Below are 27,363 nucleotides of genomic sequence, written 5' to 3'. Positions count from 1 at the left end.
ATAGATCAGCAGGACTGCCACACAACTGGTATGGTTTAAAAAATGGAAGCCTCCATATCCCTATTACTTCAGTTGCCCTTTAAAAAAAAATGAGTGGATGAGTGCATTGTTCTCCATATCTCACCTAGCAGAAGCCGATCTGTCGTGGACGGCGACTGTGTCCCTCCTCCCCCGCTACACAACTCATCACTCAGCTGTAGCCCGATACTCCTGTCTGTGCTCATGCACAAAACCTGCACCCTAGGGATTGGATCCTGATCCCTACAGGTCAAAGCCAATGAAAATTGCCCTTATTTAATAATCTTATCATGTAAATGGAGAAGTTACTACTAATCTGTGTTGGTACAGAATTTTTCATCTTCTCTTTAAAATAGCATTCTGCTATTGAAAAAGTACCAAAAAGTAGTTTAAAAAAGTACTGTAAAAATATTTTGAGTACTTTTCCGGAAGATTGTCCGAACGGTGCCAAGGGATTCAGAGCTGTGCAGGCCTGAGTTCTAGATCGCACGTGCACAGCAAACATAACTGGCTGTCCGCTAGCGCTCTGTTACTACGCATGTGTGGTTCAAAACCACACCTGCACAGTTCAGAATCGCTAGGTGGTACTCGGAGGAACCTCCAGGAGGCAGGGTAGTGAAGAGGACCAATTACGGGACTCCAAAAGCAATGAGCAGCATCAAGAATCTAGTGGGCTTCATTCAGTATTGTTTCCCCCGATTCAGAGGCACTGTAAGTTCTGAACACTGTAAGTAGCAGATATAAAATGTGCAAAAGGTCATATTTAAAAAGGAACTGCAGTGAAAATTATGCAATGAATAAAACTCATTATTTTTTACAATATTATTATTATTATTATTGTGAAATCTTTCCTCTCCCTGGTTTACATTCTGAAATCTAACATAAAAGACAAGATTTTTAGTCGTGGCAAGTGATCTCTGCGGAAGGAGACGCTGCTTGCTTGACAGTTGAAAGCAATCATTATTTCCCACAATGCAAGGAGGTTTACAGACAGCAAACTGTCAGGACCATCGTCATGACATCACACTGTGGGAGGGGTTTCACCACAATATCAGCCATACAGCTATCCTTGATGATCTATTCTAGAAAAGGTAAAGATTTCTCACGGGAAACAGGAATCTGCTACTGATTGGGACAAAGTCCCATGCTTGGTTAAAGTTCCTCTTTAACCTTTTAAGCTGCCTGGATGTGATTGTCACGTCCAGGCGGCTGCTGCTGAGCTGCTGCGTGATCGCGCGCACTCCCGTGCCACCCCCCTTTAGCCCAGAGATCAATGAATGGGAACACAGTTCCCATTCATTGATCTAAGTCCCCGGTAGAAAGACCGACTGCCTCTCATCAGTTTCCCGTCCTCCATATGCTTCCTGGAAGCGAGCACTTAGGTTCCAAAGCTAAAACCAAATTTTTTTTACTGTGGCCATCTTGTGGCCAAATAGTAAAACTACATCTACATACATGTTTTAATTAAAAAAAAAAAACCCACATTATTACATTTAAAATTAACTGTTTACCTCCAACACCTAAAATTACCCAAATAAAATTTTTCATGAAAAAAAAAAAATTACAATAAAAACAAAAACAAAACAACAAATAGTTACCCAAGGGTCTGAACTTTTTTAACATGCTTGTGAAGAGGATATATTACGAACATTTTTTAAATTATAAGCTTGTAAATAGTGATGGACGCAAAACTGAAAAAATGCACGTTTATTTCCAAATAAAGTATTGGCGCCATACAGTGTTATAGGGACATAATTTAATTGGTATAATAACCGGGACAAATGGGCAAATAAAATACATAGGTTTTAATTATGGTAGCATGTATTATTTAAAGCTATAATGAAATGAAATATAATAAACTGAGAAAATGAATTTAGAAAAAAAATTAATTCTTAGCAAAATGTACCACCCGAAGAAAGCCAAATTGGTGGCAGAAAAAACAAGATATAGATCAATTCATTGTGATAATTACTGATAAAGTTATTGGCGAATGAATGGGAGGTGAAAATTGCTCTGATGCAAAAGGTGAAAAATCCCCGCAGGTTGAAATGGTTAACTAAAAAACAACAACCCTTAAATAATACAACTTTTAGTGCACAGTAAAGGAATATAAGTGCATAAAACTGGTATATACTGTACTTCCTCTAAGCACACAATGCACCTAGTTACACCTAGTAGCAGTAGAAGCAATTTATGACCACAATAAAATAAGTAGTTCTGATCCACCCCTAAGTACAACTATATACAAATTTCACTAGCAAGTAAACAGGGTTTTTTTCTTCAATCACAAATCTTCAAAGTTGCGGGCAAAGCGTGCGTACACAATTTCAGGATTCCAAATCACAAAAGAGACGCCTACTCTCTCTTGTGATTTGGAATCCTGAAATTGTGTCCGCACGCTTTGCCCGCAACTTTGAAGATCCGTGATTGAAGAATAAAAGAAAACTTGTTCATAAAAAAAACCCGTTTTCTTACTAGCGGAATTAGTAGAAGCAATTTACCTGGGAGGCGGTGAGGGCTTCTAGTGTTTGCAGCCTCTGTAGAACATTCTGCATGTCCTCTTGTAACCGCACCAGGACAACAGCAATGTGCTCATTCAGGCTGCTATTTGGTCCTTTGTCTGAATCTCTTCTCTCTCCTCCATTCCCACCGCCGCCCATCTGACCCCCTCGGGATCCTTCTCCTACAGGATGCATGCGGCTGGCTGGAGACAGGAACAGAAAACAGACTATAAACACACATACCAACAATTTAATACAGCTTATAGAATCAAGTCAATGGCATTGCATTTGACAGGCATAGTGTCTTGCATGTCAATGGAAATGCAAATTTTCGCATTCCAAATATGAACATTCCTATGCAAAATGTAAAGTTAATTACATACAAATTCATGTAAATGAGCTACGTTAGAATGCATGTAAAAACGGAATGCAAAAAGTCACACAAAAAAAATAAAAAAAATGGACGGAATTTGCAGGGATAAGTGTGAAGGCACCCTAACTGAAAATAGTGACATGGGGAGCAAAAGCGTGGTGCAAATATCTGCAGCAAGCTATGCGATTTTTTTGGTGGATCGGAACGGATGGCAAAAAACCCATTCAATGGAAACCATTTTATTGAAATTATGCTGCTTTCAGGACTAGTGCAAATTTTCACAATGCGAGTTCACATTCAGTGCAAATGGGCCCTGAAAGAGACCCTGGATTTAATCTCAGGAACTGTAAAGTCCTATGGGAACACACCTGACGGACCAGGGGATTTTCCTGATATTTGTGCTGCGTGGGCTCTCCAGCCCGCAGCACTGATCAGGATTGAGCCTGGGCGATCAGACTTTCCCCCTTTTTTCCCCACTAGGGGGATGTCCTGCTGGGATGGGTCTGATCGCCGCCGGCTGCTTGCGCTTGCGGGGGGGCTCTTCAAAGCCCCCCTCTGCAGCGATTTCTGTCCTCTCTGCCCATACCTGCTTCTCCTGCAGGCTATGGGCTGCCAGATAGGATAGGCTTTAGCCTATCAGATGCCGGCGATCCCCAGCCAATCAGAGGCCGGGGATCGCCGATCTCCTTTACGGTGCTGCTGCGCAGTAGCGCCGTATTGATGTAAACAGCGGGGATGTCTTCCCCGCATGTTTACATTATGCGTGCGAGCCGCAATCGGCGGCTCGCACACTGTTCACGGAGACACCCTCCGTGAACTGGCATGGAAAGGCGACGGTTTCCATGCTATACCACTAACGACCCGCCGACGCCTATCGGCGTTAGGCGGTCGTTAAAGAGACACTGAAGCGAAAAAAAAAAATATGATATAGTGAATTGGTTGTGTACTATGAATAATTACTAGAAGATTAGCAGCAAAGAAAATATTCTCATATTTTTATTTTCAGGTATAAAGTGTTTTTTCTAACATTGCATCATTCTATAATATGTTCAGATTACACAACATTCAGCATTCAAAATGAGTCTTTCAGAGCAGTCTGTGCACTAATGACCGATCCTCTAGCAGAGAAAAAGAAAACAGTTGAGATGATAATAAAAGTCAGATAACAGCCCTCTCCAAGACTAAACTTAGTCGGAGAGTTAATGGCTTGTTTGCATAGAGATAACAACTGGAGTTTCTTAACTCTTCCTGTACTGGAAACAATTAGACTGATGTATCTGATCTTAATGTTTTATTTCTTAGCTGTACTACACATACAAATCATAATATCATAATTTTTTTTTTCGCTTCAGTGTCTCTTTAAGTGGTTAAAGCGGAACTGTAGATGCCTATCAAACAAACACACACAGTTTCACTTACCTTGGGCTTCTGCAAGCCCCCAGCAGCCATCCTGTCCTGCGCCGGTCCTCCACGAGCCTCCGTTCTCCCGCTGCCAGCTACTTTCGGTTTCGCCACTGGGCCACTGCGCCTGCACGGCTCTGGCCACGCGTATCCTTTCTTCGCATTCCCCTCTGCAATAGCACTATTGCAGAGGGGAATGCAATAGCACTATTGCAGAGGGGAATGCAAAGAAAGGATACTTTTGGCAGGGCTGCGCTGGCCTCAACTTACAAGTAAAGGAACGGAACGGTGGCAGAAGCACGGAGGCTCGTGGAGGACCGGCGCAGGACAGGACGGCTGCTGGGGGCTTGTAGAAGCCTGAGGTAAGTGAAACAGTGTGTTTGATAGGTACCTACAGTTCCGCTTTAAAGTTGGCTGAGGTGGCTGATAATGATCACCTCAGCAGACAACCTCAGGCGTGTGTATGGCACCTGATGAACTCCGAAGCCCAACTGACAAGTGTTCTGCCAGTTAGATCTACCCAACCCCAGCGACACCATTCCCCGCACCGATACGATTGTTTGCAGTGCTCCCCCACCCGCCACGTTTTGTCAAACAAGCTCTACTCGTCCTCCCTCCATCGTCTCCCCACCCCCCCTGCACAGGAACACAGCGCGTCGTCAGCTACACAGCTAACGCATGTGTGCAACCACATGACAAGCCGCATACCTTGCACATCACCACATACAGCTTCCCTAAAACCACGTAACAAAGGACCAATGACATGCCATAGACATTGCACACCTCCACATACATCCCTTGAAGTGACTTCCCCCATGAAGGCTTACACACCTCTTCCTCTCCTTGGATTGAAGTATTCAGGCTTCTCCTGTCCTGATTTCTGCTTCTGCGGTGTTCTGCCACAAGGCTTCCCATCTTCTCCACCATCTTTCACCTCTCCTCCAGCATGGACCCCTGAGAAGCCCTCAGTCAGCATAGCATCTTCTATCAGCTGACTGTGGTCTACCTGGAGGTCAACAGAAGAATCAATACCAATCACTTATCAATACAATTATTTTTTTGTCATCAAACTTGCCACAATGCCTACTAAGGCTGAAGTCTATACAGTCCAAGTTGAGCTCGATCCTTATGAGCGACACTAATTGAAGATGGATATGTATACATACAGGACGCCAATTCAAATATTTACTGTGTATAAATTTAGGTTTGTCTGGAGTTCAGCTTTTAGTCTCTTTCAGGGACGTTGCGATCTCGGCATATGTTAAGACATACACAATTTCGTTCAACAGTATAACCGCGCTTGTACAAAGACAGGAGTGTAGCCACGACAGCATATCAAACAAGCCCTTGTCAGGCATGCTTAGAGGGTCCCAGCTCTGGACTGGTGGGCTTGAGGGTGATGGGGAAAGCATAGACTATCCAGAGGCTGTGCTCCACTGAGGCAAGTATCTAACTTTCACTTACCCGTATATCCTCGAATATAAGTCGACCTCGTGTATAAGTCAACCCAAAGATTTGACCCTCTCAAGCTGAATTTTTTGGTTGACTCAAGTATAAATCTACCCAGCAAAGTTAATGGCTGCACTTGGGGACCAGAAGGAATTAACAGCAGCACTCGGGGACCAGGAGTGGTTAATGACTGCACAACAAAGTACTGCAGCCATTAACCCATCCTTTAAAGAGAATCTGTATTGTTAAAATCGCACAAAAGTAAACATACCAGTGCGTTAGGGGACATCTATTACCCTCTGTCACAATTTCGCCGCTCCTCACGGCATTAAAAGTGGTTAAAAACAGTTTTAAAAAGTTTGTTTATAAACAAACAAAATGGCCACCAAAACAGGAAGTAGGTTGATGTACAGTATGTCCACACATAGAAAATACATCCATACACAAGCAGGCTGTATACAGCATTCCTTTTGAATCTCAAGAGATCATTTGTGTGTTTCTTTCCCCCTGTTCTCATGCACTGAAGTTTCAGGCTGCTTGTTTCTTCCTGCAAACAGCTTTGCCCTTGTCTGTAATTCCTCAGTATGTGAAAGCCCAGCCAGCTCAGAGGACGATTTATCCAGCTTGTAAAAGATAAGAGAGAAGAGATAAGCTGCCCTAATCTAAACACACAGGCAGTGTGCAGAGAGGGGCCTGGAAGGGGGAGTTCATAGCCGAACCACAACACTGAAGAACTTGGCAGCCTTCCAGACACAGGGCGACAAGTCTGACAGGGGAAAGATACATTGATTTATTACAGAGACTGTGATAGTAGAAAGTGCTGCAGTAAGCCAGAACACATTAGAATAGCTTTTTGAACTTGTAGGATGATAAAAAACAGGATGCAATTTTTGTTACGGAGTCTCTTTAAGAGCAGCCTAAAACTCTCTTCCAGATCCCAAAGTGCTGCAACTATCCACCACCCCTCCATAGTAAGCGGTATCTTTCCGCCTGCTCGCTCTTTGATAATTGTGGCCAGGAGTCAGACGTGCTTTCTTGGCACTTCCTTTATCAAAAAAGTGTCACTTACCACTGGGTAAATAAGTGCAAATGGTAATGTCACCAAGAGTACACGTTACTCAGTGATACAGACGCTGGTTGGTAAAATGTCAGGGTCTCACAGGCAATGGTAGCCTCTAAAAACCTGCATGAATGTAACACACAGCCAGGCGGACAAGAATCCATCACTTACGTCTTCTAGGCCGAACTGCTCCATGGAGTCACAGAATACCTCGCTGTCTGAATCACTTGTCAAGTGCTGCATTGCAGCAATGTCCTCTGTGCCATCATGCTCTGCAAAACAAGAATATACTGATCGCACTTACAGCAAATGCACAAAACACTGGATCTTTAGCATAATACTTAAAGTAAACCAGGGCTGAATAAAGGAATAAAATTGATGCTTACCTGCTGCTTCCTCCAGCAGCATAAACACGTGCGTCCCTCTGTGTCCTCCCGCGGACTTCCATATTGAGCCGTGATCAGACCCAGGTAACAGGCTCGGTCGTGTCAACCTGGGTCTACTACGTATGAGCGGGAGGTCCGTACATGCGCAGAAGACCCAGACTGGATGTGACTGAGCCTATTACCAGGGCTGATCACGGCTGAACGGGGAGACTGTGGGAGGACGCCAAGGGACTAACGTGTTTATGCTCAGTATCGATTTTATTCAGCTCTGGTACACTTTAATACCGGTTTACAGCAAACCTGAAAATAAACTGAGATAATGAATGTGTACTACTAATGATAAATAACACTTTCCAGCAGTCTTGTGTTCTTATTTTGAGTTTAAAAAGCTGCAATTGCAATGTGAAGTGTAAAACAGCAGACATGGTAGCATATGGTTCATTCAGCTCTCAGGGGAGAGGTTCTCATCATTTGATGGAGTTTTCAGAACTACGTCCTTATCAAAAGGTCTGTGTGCAGACAAATGTGTGTTGCCTTCTATTTACTTTTCAGAAGAGTTCTGTCTGCATTCAATGCCCTCATTAGAAAAATAAAAGCATTGGTTTATTAACTCTCGCAATGCAAAAAAAACAAAAAAAAAAAAAACTATAGGGGCCACACACAATGGCCTCAATTCACTAAAGCTTATCTCCTGTCTTTAAGAACTCTTCTAGAGTTGTTACCATGGTGATAAGGCATGTAGTATTCAGGAAACATTTTACCTCAGGCAAGCCTAAAGTTAACTCTTCTGTCTTTAAATTAACTCTCCAATCCTTAAAATAACTCCAGAGTTAAAAACAGGCTGTTAATTAACTGCGTGTGAAAATAACTACAGAGGAGGTAAATTAACTACAGAGGAGGTAAATTAACTACAGAGGAGGTAAATTAACTACAGAGGAGGTAAATTAACTACAGAGGAGGTAACTTAAGGAATGAAGAGATAAGATAACTGTCTCTTATGTGGAGGTAAATTTTCTCTTGCCTTATCTCCAGCATGATCTTAGTGAATTGAGGCCATTGGCCTCAATTCACTAAGATCATGCTGGGGATAATAAGGCAAGAGAAAACTTACCTCCACACAGTGATAGAGTTATCTTATCTCTTCATTCCTTAAGTTACCTCCTCTGTAGTTAATTTACCTCCTCTGTAGTTAATTTACCTCCTCTGTAGTTATTTTCACACGCAGTTAATTAACAGCCTGTTTATAACTCTGGAGTTATTTTAAGGATTGGAGAGTTAATTTAAAGACAGAAGAGTTAACTTTAGGCTTGCCTGAGGTAAAATGTTTCCTGAATACTACATGCCTTATCACTATGGTAACAACTCTAGAAGAGTTATTAAAGACAGGAGATAAGCTTAGTGAATTGAGGCCAATATGTGTTACCAGCTTTAAAAGACTGGGCCAAAAGCAAATTTTATTTTCTCTCCATAAAAGGTCGATGTCACGGAACTGAACAATTTATTAGCATTTAAAGATAGGATGACTACAGTGCTGAAGCTTTTGTGGGGGAACTGGAGGCCTGAAGATAGAAGTCTGATGTTTAGCTCTGCTTTAATAGACTTTCCCTCCTGCACTCAAACCTACTTTGACCCTTTAGCATGCAATTTATTTTGAGGGTTCCAAGTGCTCCAGGCCAAATTATTTTAGCACATTTTTGTCTTATAGGTTACATTTCCTTGCTTCTAATTAGTACTGCTGTAATGTGTATTTATGGCCACTTGTCACTAGGGGGCAGTGTGAAACAATAACAGAGGACTTTTGCTTTCCGTTTCTATATTTTCTGCTAGCAGGGAGACATCAAAGCATTCTGAGGATTTTAAAGGATGACAAATTCTGCCGACTGAAGTCAAAGTCAGTGCACTTATCTCAAACAAGAGAACTAATTGAAGCTGCTAAATAGCTCTGCCTGGTGATGAAAACAGTCCTGTTATATTATGATTTCTATCATATACTATTCAGCACTCAAACTGATTGTGGAAGATATCCCATAGCCTGGCTGTGCATGTCAGACTGTAGTGGCTACCTTATAGTAAATACTGGTTTTGCCTATGAAATGACCACTATGCTCTGCATGAGGGTGTCCTCTAGGGTTTGCACTCACCGGTCTTTGCATCCACAATGCTTTTGCCCCCCTCCTCTGTAACGTGCTGCTTATCATTCAACTCCACCGCGATCTTGTTGAGGTCAGACTTTGTTGATGTGTGATTGGTAAGGTCTGGAACGTGGAAGCTGTGGTTGATGAGTAACCCGTTGGCCACCATCCCACCTGGACACGGTTCTGGAGTGGAATCAAGTTTTGTGGCTTTTTCCTCTAATAGGAAAATGAAACAAGAGAAATAAGTGTTAAAGAGGAACTGTTGTGAAAATAATGTAGTGATTTTTTTTCAATAATATTCATTTATAAGTTCAGTGTTTGCCCTTTTGTAAAATATTTCCTCTCTCCGATTTATACTCTGAAATTTATCATGATTGGCGAAATCTTCAGTCCTGACAGCTGATCTCTGTATGAATGTTTGGCAACTGACAGTTCCAAAGTCCGTACAAAATATACCTGGTCTTCCAGAATGCTCTGGGGCGAGAGTTCCGCATAGCGAATGATTCTAGGCTAAAAATCACTGGGGGGTTACCACCCAGTGAAAAAGAGCAGGGCCAGCCACAGTATGTTGCATTCTAGAGCTGCCACAGTGCTCCCCTGCTGCTTAATAAAGTAGTCAGCTGTTGCTGCACTGCATAAAAAAATATGAGGGGAAACAGTCATTTTAAGTGTCATTTTGGATTTTTTTTAATTTGGAATTTACAGCGTTTCACTTTCACTAAATTTTGCCAGTTTTTTTCTAGTGCATCTCAGTCCCCATGTAGGCGTCGGTACCTTGCTCACTTTGCTCCGTTTCCCCATCGTCCTCTTCTTCCTCCTGCCTCTCAGCCTCTTCCTCCTCAGACTCCGCCCCACTGTCACTGCTCTCCGCCTTCCCGTTCACAGCCTTACCATCAGGTACTGACGTTAGTACAGTGCTGAGTTCTAAAGAGAGAAAGATTTACAGTGCACAATTTATTTTATCTGCACGGTCCACACTCACAGCACATATGGGGTCAAATCTTTGCAACAACAAGTGATAGGCATTAAGAAAACAAGAAAAAAAAAAGTGATAGGTACAATGAAACAGAAAGAACATAAAACATGACGTGAAACATCCCAACAAGGCAAGAAGATCGATTTTTATTCTTCTAAGAATTGGTTTTACATACACACTAAGGTGGTCTGCTAATGTCATAGAGGGTACTGTATATACTCGTGTATAAGCCTAATTTTTCAGCACAAAAAAAAATGTGCTGAAAAGTTACTCCCCTCGACTTATATGCAAGTCAGTTGAGCAGAATGGATGGTGGAGCAGGTTTTGTTACTGGCAGAGGAACATAAGGATCTTGCACTAGTAATCCTGCGCTTGCCAGCTGGCTTCTTGCTGTATCCGTGCCGCCCATCCACTGCAACATGGTGTGCAGAGTGCTGTGTCCCCTGGCTTGTGGAGCAGAGCGTGCAAGAAACGGGTCAGTGGTGCAATGATCAGGGATTCTTCCTGTGTGGCATTTGCTTTCGCATATCTATGACCCCATCTAGTGGCGTCTTGAGACACAACTAATATCCTTGTGGTACATCTGGCTATGGGGAGGGGTGCTGACTTGTGCTGGGAGCAAATCTGGCTACTGTGGAGTTGGTATACTGGGGAGAGGGCTTATACGCGAGTCAATCACTTTTTCCTGGTTTCTGGAGGTAAAAATGGGTACCCTGGCTTATACACGGGTCGGCTTATATGCGAGTATATACAGTATTTTTCGATAATTAAGCTTTAAGTGAGCAACTGTGGTTACCCACAATGCATCACAATATGCAAATTATCTCTTTACACCCCTGAAGCCAGACTGAAGCCTCATTCACACAGAGCACTTTACTAGCGATTTCAGCTTGTCTGTAAATCACTAGCGCTTGAAAAAGCGCTGTGGCAATGCAAATCAATGGTAGTGTTCACACTGTAGCGATCACCGGCGATTAGTGGTTTGCTGAAATATCAAACTTGGTGCGGGCAGCATTTGTGGAATGATTTTGAAACAACTTCATTTCAATGTTAAAAGAATCACAAAACACAATCACTCCAGAATTGCTTTCCTGTACAGTGAAAAAATCAAAGGAAAAATTGCTTTGCAAAATGCTAGTTATTTTTTCTAGAATTTTGCAATTCCCAGTGTGAATGAGGGCTTACATCCAGTACCACTGGTGTATAGCAAGCCTATAGCTGTGGATCACGCTGAGCTACTTGGGTATTCTGCTCCACTAGGAAGGAAGCAATGAGTGGAATTTGTGCTATTTGGACGGGATGTGGAAGCAGAAGGAGTGATTGGGTACTAACTGTAATCAGTAAGTAATCTGAACTTGGACTCAATTCGCTACGCATTACTGCATGTTGTAAAGCAGAAAACAACCTTTGTCACCAAACATTTTATCAAAATTAAAACGAAACACTAAAAATTACAGACCAATGAGGTAAATTACCAAACTTGCGAGGTAACTAGTGGTAGACATGAAAAAAAAAAAAAAAAAGAAAAGACAGAGCACCAACTGCCATTATCTTTAACCACACCCCCTGCCAACAATGCGATAGGCTAAAACATTGCTGCGACTACTACACCTGCCTGACAGCCAACATCCTTGTCAGCTGTATTTTCGGGGGCTGCCAGCACTGGATCTCAGAGGGTGAAGAAGATGGAGGAAGCCTCATTATGGTCTAGAGCAGGCATGGGCAAACTTTGCCCTCCAGCTGTTAAGGAACTACAAGTCCCACAATGCATTTGCCTTTATGAGTCATGACTGTGGCTGTAAGACTCCTGCAATGCTTTGTGGGACTTGTAGTTCCTTAACAGCTGGAGGGCCGAGTTTGCCGATACCTGGTCTAGAGGCTTCCCCCTCCCGAGGTAAGTTTTCTTACAGTATCCCTTTAAGATGTTCTGGCCCTTTAATGGTGGCTGTTATCGGCCATATCGGATAGAAGAGAACAGCTCTCAGACGTGTGACACTCCGGCCTGCCAATCTCCCCCCCCACCCCTGTGAACTCTGCACTCCGCTTGTTGCACAAGAGTTTGTATTCCTCATCATATCTCTGCTGCTACAAAAATAAGTAAACAAAATGAATACGACTTAGGCCATGGAATTTTGATCCTGCTGATCCTCTGCAGTCTGAAGCCAGGGTAGCGATACAGAATACTGGCAACAGGATAAAACTTCATATAACACACTTGCATAACACAATACTTGTGACTAACCTGGGTGTATTGTGCGGTGTACGTGGGCGTGCCTAGATTCCAGCTCACCCAAGTAGATGGTATTTGCATTAGTGGAAGGCACTCGAGTCATAAAGAAGCTATACTGTATACCAAGATTCTAGATGTATGGCGTATGTATATCAACGGCACCTGTTTGTTGATAACTAGACTAATCGGTAATCTTCTGGTATATTATAATGATGCCCCAGGTCTTCTTCCCGAACATGGATGGAACAACCATTCCTAAACACCATTTATCATCAAAACAATTCTGTTTTATCCCTTTACCGAGATGGCTTAAAGGCAATACACATCTTCAGCCAGGGAACGCAAGTTTATCCACTTCAGGACCACAGTGCTAAACCCCCCTAAAGACCAGGCTGTTTTTTTATTAATTGGCCACTGCAGGGCCATGCAACACAGCACACGAGTGATCCCCCCCTCCCCCCACCAACAGAGCTCTCTGTTGGGGGGGGGGGGGGGGTCTGATCACTCCACAGTTGTTTATTTATTTTTATAAATATTTATTTTATTTACTTTTGAATGAAAATGGCTTTTTATATTTTGATTCCCCTACTCCCTCCCCCCGCCAGCCAATCAGGGTGATCAGCTGTCATAGGCTTTAGCCTATGACAGCCGATCACTCCCCAGCCTCAGGAGGGGACAGCCGTGTGACTGTTGCTGATCGCAGTGCTGTACATGTAAATAGACGGTGATTACGCCGTCTAACAGTCTTCCGAGCGGCGATCGCCGTTCTGAGACTGAAAAGGGGGCGGAGCTCCACCCCCGTGCAGGAGATGCATGCGCAGCCTGCACGAGATCTCCTGCAAGCTACAGCCCCAGGACTTGACGCCAATCGGCGTTAGGCGGTCCTGGTGCTGCCGCCGCTGCCACACCCATGGGCGTGGAGTGGTCTTAACCCCCTTGGCGGTACAATACATCCGCCAGGGGGGATTCGCAGCACTTTTTTTAAATTTATTTATTTTTTTAAAGCATGTAGCTAGCCTAGCGCTAGCTACATGCTTCCCCCCTCCCTTCGCTATCCCTCCCACCCCTCCGATCGCCGCCGGCGCTTTTACCCTGCAGGGAATCCCGTTCTGAATGGGATTCCCTGTATGGGCTTCCCCGTCGCCATGGCGACGATCGCGATGACGTCACAGACGTCATCGACGTCCTGACGTCAGCGGGTGTCCCGATCCACCCCTCAGCGCTGCCTGGCACTAATTGGCCAGGCAGCGCAGAAATCTCGTGGGGGGGGGGGGGGGGGGGGGGCGGCGCAGCGCGGCGGATAGCGGCAAATCGGCGGATGGTGGCGGCGATCGTTATGCACACGCAGCTAGCAAAGTGCTAGCTGCGTGTAGCATAAAAAAAAATTATGTAAATCGGCCCAGCAGGGCCTGAGCGGCACCCTCCGGCGGCTTACCCCGTGTCCAGCACGGGGTTACCGCTAAGGAGGTTAAGGTAGTTAAAGAGAACCCAAGGTGGATTTTTAAAATCTTAATAGGACACAGAGGCATGTTCTGTACACGGTTACATGCCTCTGTGTCCTGCTGCTGCAGCCGCCAGTCTCCCCGGGCTCTGCTGTTCCCCCTGAAAATAGCACCAGACTAGGACAATCTGCTTGTCACTAGCCTGCTGTTTACCTGGCATATGTCAATCACTGCTCCTACATTACATGGCTCCCCCTGCTGCTCCCCACCTCCACTAGCTTTCTCCAATCGGAAGCTAAGCCGCGACTCAGGACGTACTCCTAACGGAGGCGGGGAAAGCCACGCTATGAAGGCGATGCAGGGAAAACTGATTGACAAGCTGGCAAGTAAACATCAGGCATGCGACAAGCAGATTGCTGCTACCCTGGCGCTATTTTCAGGGGGGGACAGCAGAGCATGAGGGGGGGGGGGGGGGTGGCAGCAGCAGAAGGACACAGAGGCATGTCATTGTACGCAGAACATGCCTCTGTATTCTATTAAGATTTTAAAAATCTACCTCAGGTTCTCTTTAAGCCCTAGGGATGGCTGCATGTAATATGTTGGATCAGGTGATAGATTTGCTGTAACTTCCTACATCAAGGAAACCTGAAGTGAAACACATATGGGGGCTGCCATATTTACTTCCTTTTAAACAATGCAAATTGCCTGGCTGTCCTGCTAATCATCTCCCTTTAATACTTTTAGCCATATTCCCCAAACAAGCATTCAGATCGGATGTAAAGTTTGACTGCATTTGCTGCATGCCTGTTTCAGGTGTGTGATTCAGACACTACTGATGCACGAAAAATCAAAAGGTTGCCAGGCAACTAGTATGGTTTTAAAAGGAAATAAATATGTCAGCCTCCATATCCCTTTCACTTCTGGTGTCCTTTTAGTATAAAAAGGAAAGAGGTGCAACACATGACCAACAAACCAGAGCCTTACTAATATATCGCCTGATCAAACTGACTGCAAGCTTCTGCACAAGTTCTGCTCAGCGGCGTAACTAAGGAGCTTAGGGCCCCAGTGCGAGTTTTACATGGAGCCCCGGGAACTCTATTAATATGGAGCCCCAAAACCTACCAGGGACAGCTGCAGTGTCAGAGAGGTGTATTTAGAGTAAGGAAACAGTTAAGGATTACCACTAAGCAATGCACATATAAGTGATCATTACCAGCATAGTTCGATTGAAGAGCTAATACTGTGGTTGAGGGAGGGCCCCTAGTGGGCCCCTCAGGCCCGGGGACCCTGCTGCAGTTACGACCTCTGCATCCCCTATTGCTACACCACTGGTTCTGCTCCACACGACTACATAAGCTACCTTGAAAATGACTGTTGAGAGATGTTTCTGTGTTACATAGTTACATAGTTATTTGGGTTGAAAAAAGACATACGTCCATCGAGTTCAACCAGAGAACAAAGTACAACACCAGCCTGCTCCCTCACATATCCATGTTGATCCAGAGGAAGGCGAAAAAACCCTTACAAGGCATGGTCCAATTAGCCCCAAAAGGGAAAAATTCCTTCCCGACTCCAGATGGCAATCAGATAAAATCCCTGGATCAACATCATTAGGCATTACCTAGTAATTGTAGCCATGGATGTCTCAACGCAAGGAAAGCATCTAAGCCCCCTTTAAATGCAGGTATAGAGTTTGCCATAACGACTTCCTGTACCAATGCATTCCACATCTTAATCACTCTTACTGTAAAGAACCCTTTCCTAAATAAATGGCTAAAACGTTTTTCCTCCATGCGCAGATCATGTCCTCTAGTCCTTTGAGAAGGCCTAGGGACAAAAAGCTCATCCGCCAAGCTATTATATTGCCCTCTGATGTATTTATACATGTTAATTAGATCTCCTCTAAGGCGTCTTTTCTCTAGACTAAATAAACCCAGTTTATCTAACCTTTCTTGGTAAGTGAGAGCTTCCATCCCACGTATCAATTTTGTTGCTCGTGTTATGTACCATAAATGAATAAAAGTGCATTCTTGGTGGTGCCTGCCTTCAGATACAATTAATAGATATTGATACACCCATGTATATGCATTATGATTACAGTCATGTCTGCCATACAATACGTTCACTTTAAAGTGACAATGAAGCAAAAAAAAAAAAACCAAACAAACAAACAAAAAAACCCCCTGATATACATTGTATGTATAGTACGGATAATGAATAGAAAATTAGTAGCAAAGAAAAGGGTCTCATTTTTATTTTCCGTCATATAGCTTTTTTTGTTTTTATAACATTGCATCATTTGCTAATATTTGCAGTGTACAAACTACACTCTGCATTTTAAACTTTGAAATAGAGCAGAGCTAATGACCCTTTGACCTCCTCTGCAGTAAAATCTTATCTGAAGTTGTCTTTGGTGTATAAGTGCTTCAGAGAATTGTATTGCTCTCTGGCTAAATTAGTCAGAGAGCTCAGAGCAGCTCTTTTACATAGATAACAAGTGAAGTTTCTTAACTCTTCCTGTACTGGAAACAATTTGAGACTCTTCTTTGCTACTAATGTTCTATTTCTTAGCTGTACTACATATACAATTCATTATCTCATACGTTTATTTTCACTTCAGATCCCCTTTAAAGAGGAACTCCAGTGAACATTTTACTGTTGGCAGGTGATGTAGCTGCTGCATTGTTTTTGGCAGTTGGAAACAGCTGTAAACAGCTATTTCCCACAATGCAACAGGGTTCACAGACATGAAACTGCCAAAAGTTCAAACTTTTCTTGTGGGAGGGGTTTCACCACAATATCAGTCATACAGCTCCCCCTTTCTCATGTAAAAGGGGGTATCAGCTACTGATTGGGATAAAGTTCGATTTTTGGTCGGAGTTTCTCTTTAAAGAAAATGTGTAAAATTGTCCATGAACAAAAATCAAAATAACGTTTCCCTCCTACCTTCTAAAGATTTAGCAACTCTGTCCAGTCGTACTGGCATGTAAAGGAGAGAGAGCAGAGAGACAGATTGATTGGGGGGAAATGGACAAAGGACAGGGAGATAAGGAAAGATAAAAGGAATAGGTTTATTTTAGAATAGGGTCAGGCCAACCTGATGTTACACCAGATCCTCTCCCCAGCTTTTTGTCTTCCACTAGTTCATAAAACGGACCTATGACTTGGAGTAACTCTTCCACTTTCTCCGTCATTGGCATGGTCTCAAGGATCTAGTGTCCGAAAGGCAACAGGTCAAACAAATGGCATGTGGATTCAAAGTTCCTTATCAACTTCTATGTAATGTACAACTAAACTCAGATAATGCAAGCAGCCCAGCATTCAGTAAAGTCAAAATAATAATGTTTAATCCTTTTTTTTTTTCTTTTGTCCTTGCACTCACAAGAGTTTTTCTATCATACATGAGTAATTAGTTATGGGTGAGAGTGAGAGTTACACTACAATCTAAAGCTACGTACACACATACGACAATGATCGTTCGTTGTGAATGACGAACGAACTTTTAATTGACAAAAGAACGACCTAAGTAAAGTTCGTTTTTAAAGGCGTGTAACGATCTGATCGTTAGAACGATTGTTACATCACGTAAATAAACTATTGCGTTGCACATAAAAATGAAAAGTTACATGGAGGAATAGCGAAATGCACATGTCAAGCCTAGTGCGAACGACCATTTTCCAAAATCTACCAAGCTAGATCGTTCATTTTTAGCTTGTCCGTTGTTAGACTTAATGGTCGTTGGCTGCTTTTTTCTTAAACGATCGTCGTTTGAAATGATCGGGGAACGATCGTTTCAAACGACTATAGTCGCATGTGTGTACGCACCTTAACTCAAGACTGACTGTAGAGAAAGTGCCATCTATAGTCATGGATATTTAAAAGAAACCAGAGACGATCTAAACTAAAAGTGTTATACATACCTGGGGCTTCCTCCAGTCCCATGTGCACGGATCTTGGTCTTCTGTATCGCCGGTACCGGGTCCCGTAACTTTGGCCTAACTTCAGTCAGTCGCATGCCAGTCTGACGCAAGAGAAGTGCTCTCCGGCGGCTGCCAGAGAGATACGTAGAGGGTGCACGTCTCTTGCCTGGCCGAAGTAACGGGACTCGGTACCAGCGATATAGAAGACTGAGGATGGCGGCGTGGCAGCGATCTGTGCGCATGGGGCTGGAGGAAGCCCCAGTTATGTATAAAACTTAGTTTAGATAGTCTCTGGTACAGTTTAACGCTAAAGGCCCATACCCACAATGCAATTTTATTCAATTTTTTTTTTGCGGCAAAATATTCTTTGTCACGATATCGCGCAACATCGCTCAATAAAAATTAAACAATGTTTTACAATGGCAGGGAGAGGTGGCAGTACTTACCAAGATAGGCTGCATCTGAATGACTAACAGCATAGGTGTGCAGAGCCTAATTATAGGCAGGGTACACATCTTGCATTCAAAACAGATGCACCAAATTAACATTAATGGAGGATGTTAGCTTCCAAAACAGTTTGCATGCCAAGTATTCTGTACTTGACCCCTCCACCAAGGTGAGGCCATCCTTCTGGAAGGGACCCCTAGCCTCTAATTAACTAACAAATGTTTCACGACGCACACCACCCACGGCGATTGTTCATTTTTTAACGGCCGCCATGCTGGATTGAATCACGGAGGATTGTTATGCCCCTTATTGACTTTCACAGGTTTTACTGTGATCGTGTAAACGACTTGTTTGTTTATACTGGTGCCAACAACGCGTGCAGATTCATCCAGAAGGATCGGGGAACGATTGTTTGTCGACGGAGATCCCCAATCCATTTGGCCGAGGGTACTCCACTTTACAGTGATGGGTAAAAAAAAAAAAAAAAAGGGAACACAGTAAGTTCTGTGTAGGATTGGGGCTGTATATACACATTTATTTCCTGGCAGTTCAGGTACAGCTTAGGGCAACTATATTCCAGTTTGCCTGGCTACATACATCCTCTAAGAGAATTTAGCATAAAAAAAAAAAAGCGTACGTGTATTCCTGACGGTGGTCAGTTGGGCAGGGGGAGAAGCCGAGAGACGGCTCACCCTGCGCTAAGCCATGCAGGTGAATATAACAAATATATTCCCCTACTGACTAACTAGCTTGTCCCTTCAGACACGTAATTCGGGGTCCAGCTATTGCCATCACTTGAACTACAATGATTTCAGTAGAAATTCCCCAAGTGCTGCTATAGCCATAATTAACCTTGGGGTCTATGGTGGCGCCCAAGTCAGGTGCTACGCGGTGCCATGAAAGCGCTGAGATTACCTGACTGTCTATGTAGAAGGAAGGCTCTGGATACCATAAAACCAACCCAGTTCTCGGTCTATACCATTCCTGCACTGTCCTTGAAGTTACTCATCCTCCAAGGTCTTCGGCACTCCTCAGTAAGCTTTTGGAACTACTTGCGTCTCTCCTCAGTCAGCTTTTGGAACTACTTGCGTCTGAGTACTTCTGAAGACAAGCACATCTGTACTGCGCATACACGAATGTGGACTTGCACGTGCGCACTACCTATCCACTTGTTTCAGTACTTCGATCGACTGACGTGGTGAACCTACTCAGGGACGGGAATAGATCAGAAGGTTGGGAGTGCCGAAGAGCTATTTGACCGAGCAGTTTAACTGGGCACGTTGCTGGAAGACAGGATGGACCGAGGTTTAGGAAGTCTCTAGGGTATACAACGCCTTTCTTCTACTTAGGTATGTATGAAATGTTCGGTCAGTTGGACCATGCAGATGCTTCCCCCCTACTGAGGTATCTTGTTTCCTTTTTAATGCAGGTACCCTTTAAATCTAATGGGAACCTGAAAAAAAAAAAAAAAAAAAAAAGATACGTATCTAAGGAGAGGGAAGGCTCTGGGACCTATACAGCCTTACTGTTCCTCTCACGGTCCCCTCATTGCAGCACTGGCTCCCCCATTTGTATCCCCGCCACAAGGGACAGTAAGAAGCCTCCCGTCTTGGGGAACAGTCGGGCGCCTGAAGACTTCCGAATCCTCCTGAGGTGGTAGAGAGCAGTATTCGGTCGAATGCTGCTATGTGGTGGGGTGAAAGCACTGGAACAAAAAGTTCTGTGAGAGGAGCCGGAAGGCTCTATAGGACCCAGAACATTCCCTCCCCTTAGGTAAGGTCTGTTTGTTTTTTTTAGGTTCCCATTAGCTTTAAGGCTGACAGGAGTTAAAGTGGATCCAAGATGAATACTAACTATATAGAAGTAACTTGTCTATATATCTTATCTAAAGTTTAGATAGTTTGCACAGCATATCTAGCTGCAAACAGCTTCAACAGTATATGATTATTTATTCCTGTGATACAATGAGGGAAGCCATGTTCTGTTTGTCACATTGTCACAGGCTGAGGGCTGGAGATGCTATCAGCTTGCCTGTGTGTAAATTCAGTCCCCTCTCCTCCTCCCCTCTGCCTCTGAAATCTCTGGCTAGTAACACCTCCCCCTTCTCCTGCCCAGACTGAGCTCCCATAAGCCCTTGCTACTGTCTGAAAATGCCAAGGCACTCTGAAAAGCTGTGGGCGAGGCTTGTTTAGTTTATAGGGAATTAGAGTATTAAACCAAAAAAAGTATTTGGCTTGAGGAATGCCCTATAAACTGTATGAAAGGAACACAATTATGCAATAAGTAAAAGTTCATCTCGGATCCACTTTAAAGGACAACTGAAGTGAGAGGGATATGGAAGCTGCACTATTTATTTCCTTTTAAGCAATACTAGTTGCCTGGCTATCCTGCTGATCCTGTCTAACACTTTTAGCCATATACCCTAAACAAGCATGCAGCAGATCAGGCGTTTCTGACATTATTGTCAGATCCGACAAGATTAGCTGCATGCTTGTTTCAGGTGTTATTCAGACGCTACTGCCGCCAAATAGATCAGCAGGGTTGCCAGGCAACTGGTATTGTTTAAAAGGAAATAAATAGGACAGCCTCCAATTATTTCTAGCTTCAGTTGTCCTTTATGCTGGGAATACAAGGTTAGTTTTTGAGGTGACTAGATGGTTCGATAGATAATTTCTGACATGTCCGATTTCCCTTTCGATCCTTTCGCCGCTCGACTTCTGATAGAAGTGAATTGAAAAAGATAAGAAAAATGAGTGGAAGATTAGAGAATGGACTGCAGAATTGAGCGGCAAAAACGATCGAGAGGAGAATCGAGCGCCAAAAACGAATCGTGTATTCCCGGCATTAAGCATGAGTGCCGAGCTGTAGACTATGGGAGAATATAGACAGCCACTCTTTTGGACAGTTAGTGACAGGACTATAGACTCTAAAGAATCCTGGAAAATGTTAGCGCTATAAATGCATGATATCAGTTTTTCTTGGAATTTACACTTAAAGCTAGAATATAGCTGCTTGCTCTTTACTTCTTTTTATTGGCTGAAAACAATTGTTTAATATTACAGAATTTTATTTCCTGAAGTCTTTTGCCAGAAATAAAGAAGGTTCTTCTCCAAGAGCCCTTGGCTGCTTTTTGTCTGTTGAAATACTATAGGACATCCTAAACAGATAACCAGAGGTGTGATCAAATTGCACACGATGCTGGCAGCACGGGCAGTGTACTTAGCTGTAATAAAATCCCAGCATGCAGCTTATAATTTTCTTCTTCAAGTTTAATGACCCAGATCATTGGTTTACAGCAAATAAGCTGCTCTTTACAGGAACTGAATGTTTCTGCAGCACCTAATCCTCTATACAGACTGCACCACCTATCCAACTCAAAGCTTAAAAGAACAGCCTGCTGAATAAAAAACAAGCAGAGGATCACCACTCGTCAGGCAAACAGTAAAAAAAAAAATCAGCAATAACAGCTGCTATATATCACTTCTCAGGTGAAATGTACGTATAAGTGCCTATTAATGGTTCAATCTCATGAACAATCAACTGGATTGGGTACTGTTAAAGTGCAACTGTAAAGCAGGCTTTCTCAACCAGGGTTCCTTGTGTAATCTACAGGGGTTCCTTGGCATTTCCCCCCATCGTGGGGGGAGTATGATAAAGCACACTAAAATAGGAGATACTGTAAGAAGAAGCACTAAATTGGGGGTCTGAATAATAATGAGCACATTTACCACTTAAAGGAGTTCGGTGTTAGTCAAAAAGTAAAACAAGCTGACACTTACCTGGGGCCTCTATCAGCACACTGCAGCGGTAATGTCCCGCTCCGTCCTCTCCTAATGCACCGGTCCCCGCTGCCAGTCCCCGTGTAATCAAGTGAGTGATTACACTGCGGCTGCGCGGCTGAGCTCTGGCTCCCGCACGGTCACCAGCATGCGCGGTACAAGAAAACTTTGTACTGCCCCTGTGCAGTAAGCTCCCGATGACGCGAATGGGAACGCGCATTATTCGGCTATGCCAGACGAATAATGCCCGGTGCTGGGGAACGGGTGATCAGAGGAGGACGGCGTGGGACATCACTGCTGCAAGGGGCTGATGGAAGCCCCAGGTAAGTGTCAGTTTGTTTTACTTTTTGACTACCACAGAACCCCTTTAAGTACCTGCGGTCTCTACCCCCTTAAAGTGAACCAGAGACGCAGTACCCTCATGTATTTTACCATATATGAGTGGGAACATTAGAGAAAACACCTACCCTGCTCTCTGTTTCATTTTTCACTGTTCAGCTTGTGTCTTATCAGCTCTAATAAAATCCCAGACTGAGCATTCAGTCTGGCTTTGCTCAGGAATCATTATAGCTGAGTCTGTGTTCTATGATGTCTTGTCAAGCCCAAGCCTGCCCCCTTGTGGCTCTGCTCAGGAATCATTATAGCTGAGTCATTATAGCAAAGCCAGACTGAATGCTCAGTCGGGGATTTTATCTGGGCTGTTAACAAGCAAGCTGAACAGTAAAGAATGAATCCGAGAGCAGGGTAGGTGTTTTCTCTAATGTTCCCACTGATATATATAGGAAAATACATGAGGGTGCTCCGTCTCTGGTTCACTTTAAGGACTACAGACCGCTGGTACCAGAAACACCGCACATACCCGCCGCAATTGCCGTCACCCGCGCATGTCGGGATCCTGGGCCACTCACTCTGCTGTCTCTATAACTTTCATTGGCTCCTGACCCTGCTTATCAATGTAAGCCAATGGGAGTTGCTTACATTGAAAGACAGGGCCAGGAGCCAGTGAAATCGGCTCCTGACCCGCTCACATGGCTCTGCCTTCATAGAGACAGGCAGAGCCTGTGAGCTGCGGCGAGAGATGTCGGGATTCAGCGGCGAGATCGGCGGCTAATTGAAATCTATGCCTTGCCAGCCAGGTAACCACCAAAACAGAGTGTATATTTTAATCAGCTTGGTCCTTAAAGGGATACTTAAGTCATCACAAAAAAATTAGTTTTACTCACCTGGGGCTTCCAGCAGCCACCTGCAGCTGTCCGGTGCCCACACAGTCTCCATCAGATCCTTCCGGCCCCGCCAGCAGCCACTTCCGGTTTCGGCGACAGGAGCCGACAGGCAGGGAACGCCAGTTATTCTTCGCGTTCCCAGCCACAATAGCGCCATCTATGCTGCTATATGATATATACTCTATGCTATAGCAGCATAGAAGGCGCTATTGTGGCCAGGAATGCGAAGAATCACTCGCGTTCCCTTCCTGTCGCCGAAACCGGAAGTGGCTGCCAGCGGGGACAGGAGGCTCAGAGGGAGTCTGCGTGGGCACAATACAGCTGCAGGGGGCTGCTGGAAGCCCCAGGTGAGTAAAACTAATTTTTTGTGGGATGACTCTAGTGTCCCTTTAAGTAGTTAATAAAAAGCCCTAGGGGGCAGATACTTTCCTCGGGAGGAAGAAGCCTCTGAATCCTAATGAGGTTTCTCTCATCCTCCTCCGCAGCTCTTTCCATTGACAGAAAAAAAAAGTGAAAAAGAGCTTGGCTGCACTTGTCGACAGCTTGCGGAGGCGCATTAGCACTGTCCTGCTCAGCTTTCTGAAATGTTTTGCATTGCACCACTAACGTTAAAAAACCCCTACCCCCCCCCCCCCCACTTCCGAATTGGAATGATTGCATAGCACCCAACAATTTACAAGTCAAATTAAATCCTTCTTCCCCCTTCTCACTCACTGTCAGAATCCTCACACAGCTCAACAAGCTGGTTTTCCCCAAAGTTGATCTCTTCACCTTGCTCGCTCTCCTCTCGCCTTCTCCTCCTACTATGACTGCATGCTGTTAGTGTAAACACAGTACAAACATGCCGCCCCTGTAATCTCTGCCCCTGATGCAATAGTTTCACTTTGCTTCATGAGAGAACAGGCCCTGCCTGCAGCACAGCACTGTCCAATCGCAAGCGGTTGTGTTTTGCATAGCTTGGGCCAGCTTCCACTAGTAATTGCTAATTGCAATTTTTTTAAAATCGATTTTGGGAAAACAACAGTTCCTTTCTATCTGTTAAGTGGTGCAATACAGAACACAGTAGGACAATAACTCTTTGGTGACTGGGTACACATATGACAGATACATTGCTGGATTTATTGCCTGTTGTATGCTGCTTTACAATTTTTGTTATTTGCACGAGATGTTAGCTTTTCAGGTTTACAAAAAAATAAATAATATGGAAGGAGAAGAAAGGCTCCTCCCACCACATGGGGTTCTTTTCTTCTTTCTACTAAAACTAAATATCAAGTGAAATACAACAACAATTACATAAAGGAATGAGGATGTAAGGATGAGCACTACCACTTCCACAACACACTCAAAACAGTAAACATTAAAGCCCCTTCTCTCCAGGCAATTTTTCTACTCTGCAACCCCCTCCCCCACCGTTCTATTAAAATAGGATTAGAAGTGTTAAAATACCCACAAATATCTAAATAGCAATCAAATGACTAACAGGAAGAATCCATTTTATTGCGGCCTTTTTCAAAGAAGCTTGCGGTGATAACCATAAACACTACCCCCAATTTTGTTGTCCCCAAAGAGTACAATGGTGTTACCTGGCAGCTTGGCCACACCCCTTTCCCACATGTTGACTGAAAGGGATGGCGAATGGCAGCTTGGCAACATCTTCCCTCTCAGAAGGCATTGCTCTTCCACAAGACCCCAAGGAGGAAAAGGCCAAAAGGCAAGCCAGGCGTCACATGACAACCACAGTTTGGCACTAGTTTAAGGTATTTACAGTCATTTTTGATCTTCTCACTAGTCTAGTGCATACAGTTCAAACTATAGCTCACAGAGCCAACAAATTTGGCCTGCATGTGGTTTCCCCACTCTGCCTTATGTTTGGCCCACTCTAGACCGACAGGGAAGCTATATTGGAGGTGAAGCCCTAGATCACCAGGGAAGCCATATGGGGGAGGAAGGGAGAAAGCAATACTCACCAAGAAACTGTGTAGGAGTGCTAGGGTCACTAGACACCAGCGAACTGTATAAGGGAAGGACCAATAAATACCAGGGAACTGCATAGGGAAGGAAGGAGGGCCACTAGACACCAGGGAAGTGTACAGGGGAGCACTAAACACCAGGAAACTTTAGAAGGGATGCAGGTGGCCACTAGATATTGAGGTTGGCCCATGACTTGGTCCCAGTGTTCAATTTCAGCCCACTTTGTATTTGAATTGATACTCCTGCTCTAATGGGAAGATGAAACGAGAGTTAACAAAATAATTGCCTGGAGAGGGACTATATTTTTTTCTTAATAAAACGTGCTTTGCTCAGCTGTTCAATTTCCTACCTTCTTCATTTCATCCACATAGGCGATCATTGCATCTTCCTTAGACATTTCACCCAACGAGTTCCAGGCATCCCTGACAACATAAAGCCAGCAGTGTGATGTGTGAGAAAACATTCCAATACAGCAGCTGTGAGACAGCACAGGTTCCGAGACAAACCAGATCACACACACAGTCTCTGGGAGGCTTAGCTCACACTGCAAACCGCAATTGCTAAGCGCTTAGCAATTTTGCAATGTGATTATTGAAGGAATGGGTGTTTTTGCACATTCCTTGAAGCTAAATCGCTGAGTAGATTTTAACCAAAAATTTAAACCATACACCTGTAATACTTATTACATTAGCAAAATGGTTTTTCGAATCACTGGTGGTCTCAAAAGCGCTCCGAATCACTTGCAGTGTGATACTCTAGACAAGAAAAGACCGATAACATTTAGATTTTGCTTTTCTTATGGCGGACTTAAAGCACTTGAGCTGGAGCCACTAGGAGTCCTTGGTCTTGCCCAAGGACTCTTCACTGAATAGGTGCTGGCTTACTGAACAGGAAGAGCCGAGATTTGAACCCAGGTCTCCTGTTTTAAATGCAGAGCCCATAACTAGTACACTATCCAGCCACCGCCCTATATTGGCTTATTTCCATAACAAAGATGCAAACAGCATTGTAACTCGATTTTTCTCTAGTTTTCCACTGTAATTTCATGCCCTGCAAGTCTATTTGGCTTCAGTAGTGTCTGAACTAAACCAAAAACAAGCATGCAGCTAATCTTGTCAGATCTGACAATAACGTCACAAACCTCTAATCTGCTGCATGCTTGTTCAGGGTCTATGGCTAAAAGTATTAGAGGCAGAGAGAGGATCAGCAGGTTAGCCAGTAGGCCTGAAAGATAAATTTAATTTAAACCGAAATAGAGATCACCAAGATCACAATTTCTGAACCGTCAAAGTGGCAATTATTGCGATGACGTCATTTCTGCATGGGGAAGTTTTAAGACACTGCTTCAAACTTCCCCCAAGCCCCGGCGTATGCAGCCCGCAGTGTCAGTCATACCTTCTGCACGAGTCCCTCCTGGTTCCTGTATGTCACATGACATACAGGAAGCATTCCGTGCATTAGAGCCTGCAGGAGCCGAAGTGGATAGACTGGCATTGCTGGACTCGTCCTGGAAGGTATGCCCAGCACTGCCGCAGCTTGGGGGACAGAGCGGGCACACAGAGAGACTAAAGGGGCACAGTGAGAGGCCCAGAGGGGGCACAGAGAGAGGCCCAGGGGGGGCAAAAAGAGACCCAGAGGGGACACAGAAAAAGGGGGCACAAAGACACAGAGGGGGCACAGAGAGGCCCAGAGGGGGCACAGAGAGAGGCCCGGGGGGGGGGGGCACAGAGAGAGAGGCCCAGAGGGGGCACAGAGAGAGAGGCCCAGAGGGGGCACAGAGAGACCCAGAGGGGGCACAGAGAGAGACCCAGAGGGGGCACAGAGAGAGACCCAGAGGGGGCACAGAGAGAGACCCAGAGGCCCAGAGGGGGCACAGAGAGAGGCCCAGAGGGGGCACAGAGAGAGGCCCAGAGGGGGCACAGAGAGAGGCCCAGAGGGGGCACAGAGAGAGGCCCAGAGGGGGCACAGAGAGAGGCCCAGAGAGAGGCCCAGAGAGAGACCCAGAGGGGGCAAAAAGAGACCCAGAGGGGACACAGAAAAAGGGGGCACAAA

The 27,363-nt window shown here is 44.4% G+C and overlaps 1 protein-coding gene across 2 annotated transcripts in view; it reads right to left on the bottom strand.

The window, feature by feature from the left end:
* The window catches only part of ACBD5 (acyl-CoA binding domain containing 5), a 49,800-nt gene that overhangs the window by 6,060 nt on the left and 16,377 nt on the right, over positions 1 to 27,363 (bottom strand). Inside the window, exons 4-11 of one of the 2 annotated variants that reach the window (XM_068235685.1) lie at positions 25,661 to 25,733; positions 17,069 to 17,183; positions 16,918 to 16,950; positions 10,098 to 10,247; positions 9,330 to 9,539; positions 6,974 to 7,074; positions 5,125 to 5,299; positions 2,520 to 2,722 (exon numbers count right to left, since the gene is read on the bottom strand). In XM_068235685.1, coding sequence (XP_068091786.1) covers positions 2,520 to 2,722; positions 5,125 to 5,299; positions 6,974 to 7,074; positions 9,330 to 9,539; positions 10,098 to 10,247; positions 16,918 to 16,950; positions 17,069 to 17,183; positions 25,661 to 25,733 — 1,060 coding nt within the window. The remainder of the gene's footprint in view (positions 1 to 2,519; positions 2,723 to 5,124; positions 5,300 to 6,973; positions 7,075 to 9,329; positions 9,540 to 10,097; positions 10,248 to 16,917; positions 16,951 to 17,068; positions 17,184 to 25,660; positions 25,734 to 27,363) is intronic. The other variant, XM_068235686.1, reaches the window with a different exon arrangement.

This window comes from Hyperolius riggenbachi, chromosome 5, assembly GCF_040937935.1.
Source record: "Hyperolius riggenbachi isolate aHypRig1 chromosome 5, aHypRig1.pri, whole genome shotgun sequence".
In the NCBI taxonomy this organism is placed as follows: domain Eukaryota; kingdom Metazoa; phylum Chordata; class Amphibia; order Anura; family Hyperoliidae; genus Hyperolius; species Hyperolius riggenbachi.
The sequence above is the reverse complement of the archived record's forward strand: the minus strand, read 5'-3'. Positions and strand labels throughout refer to the sequence as shown.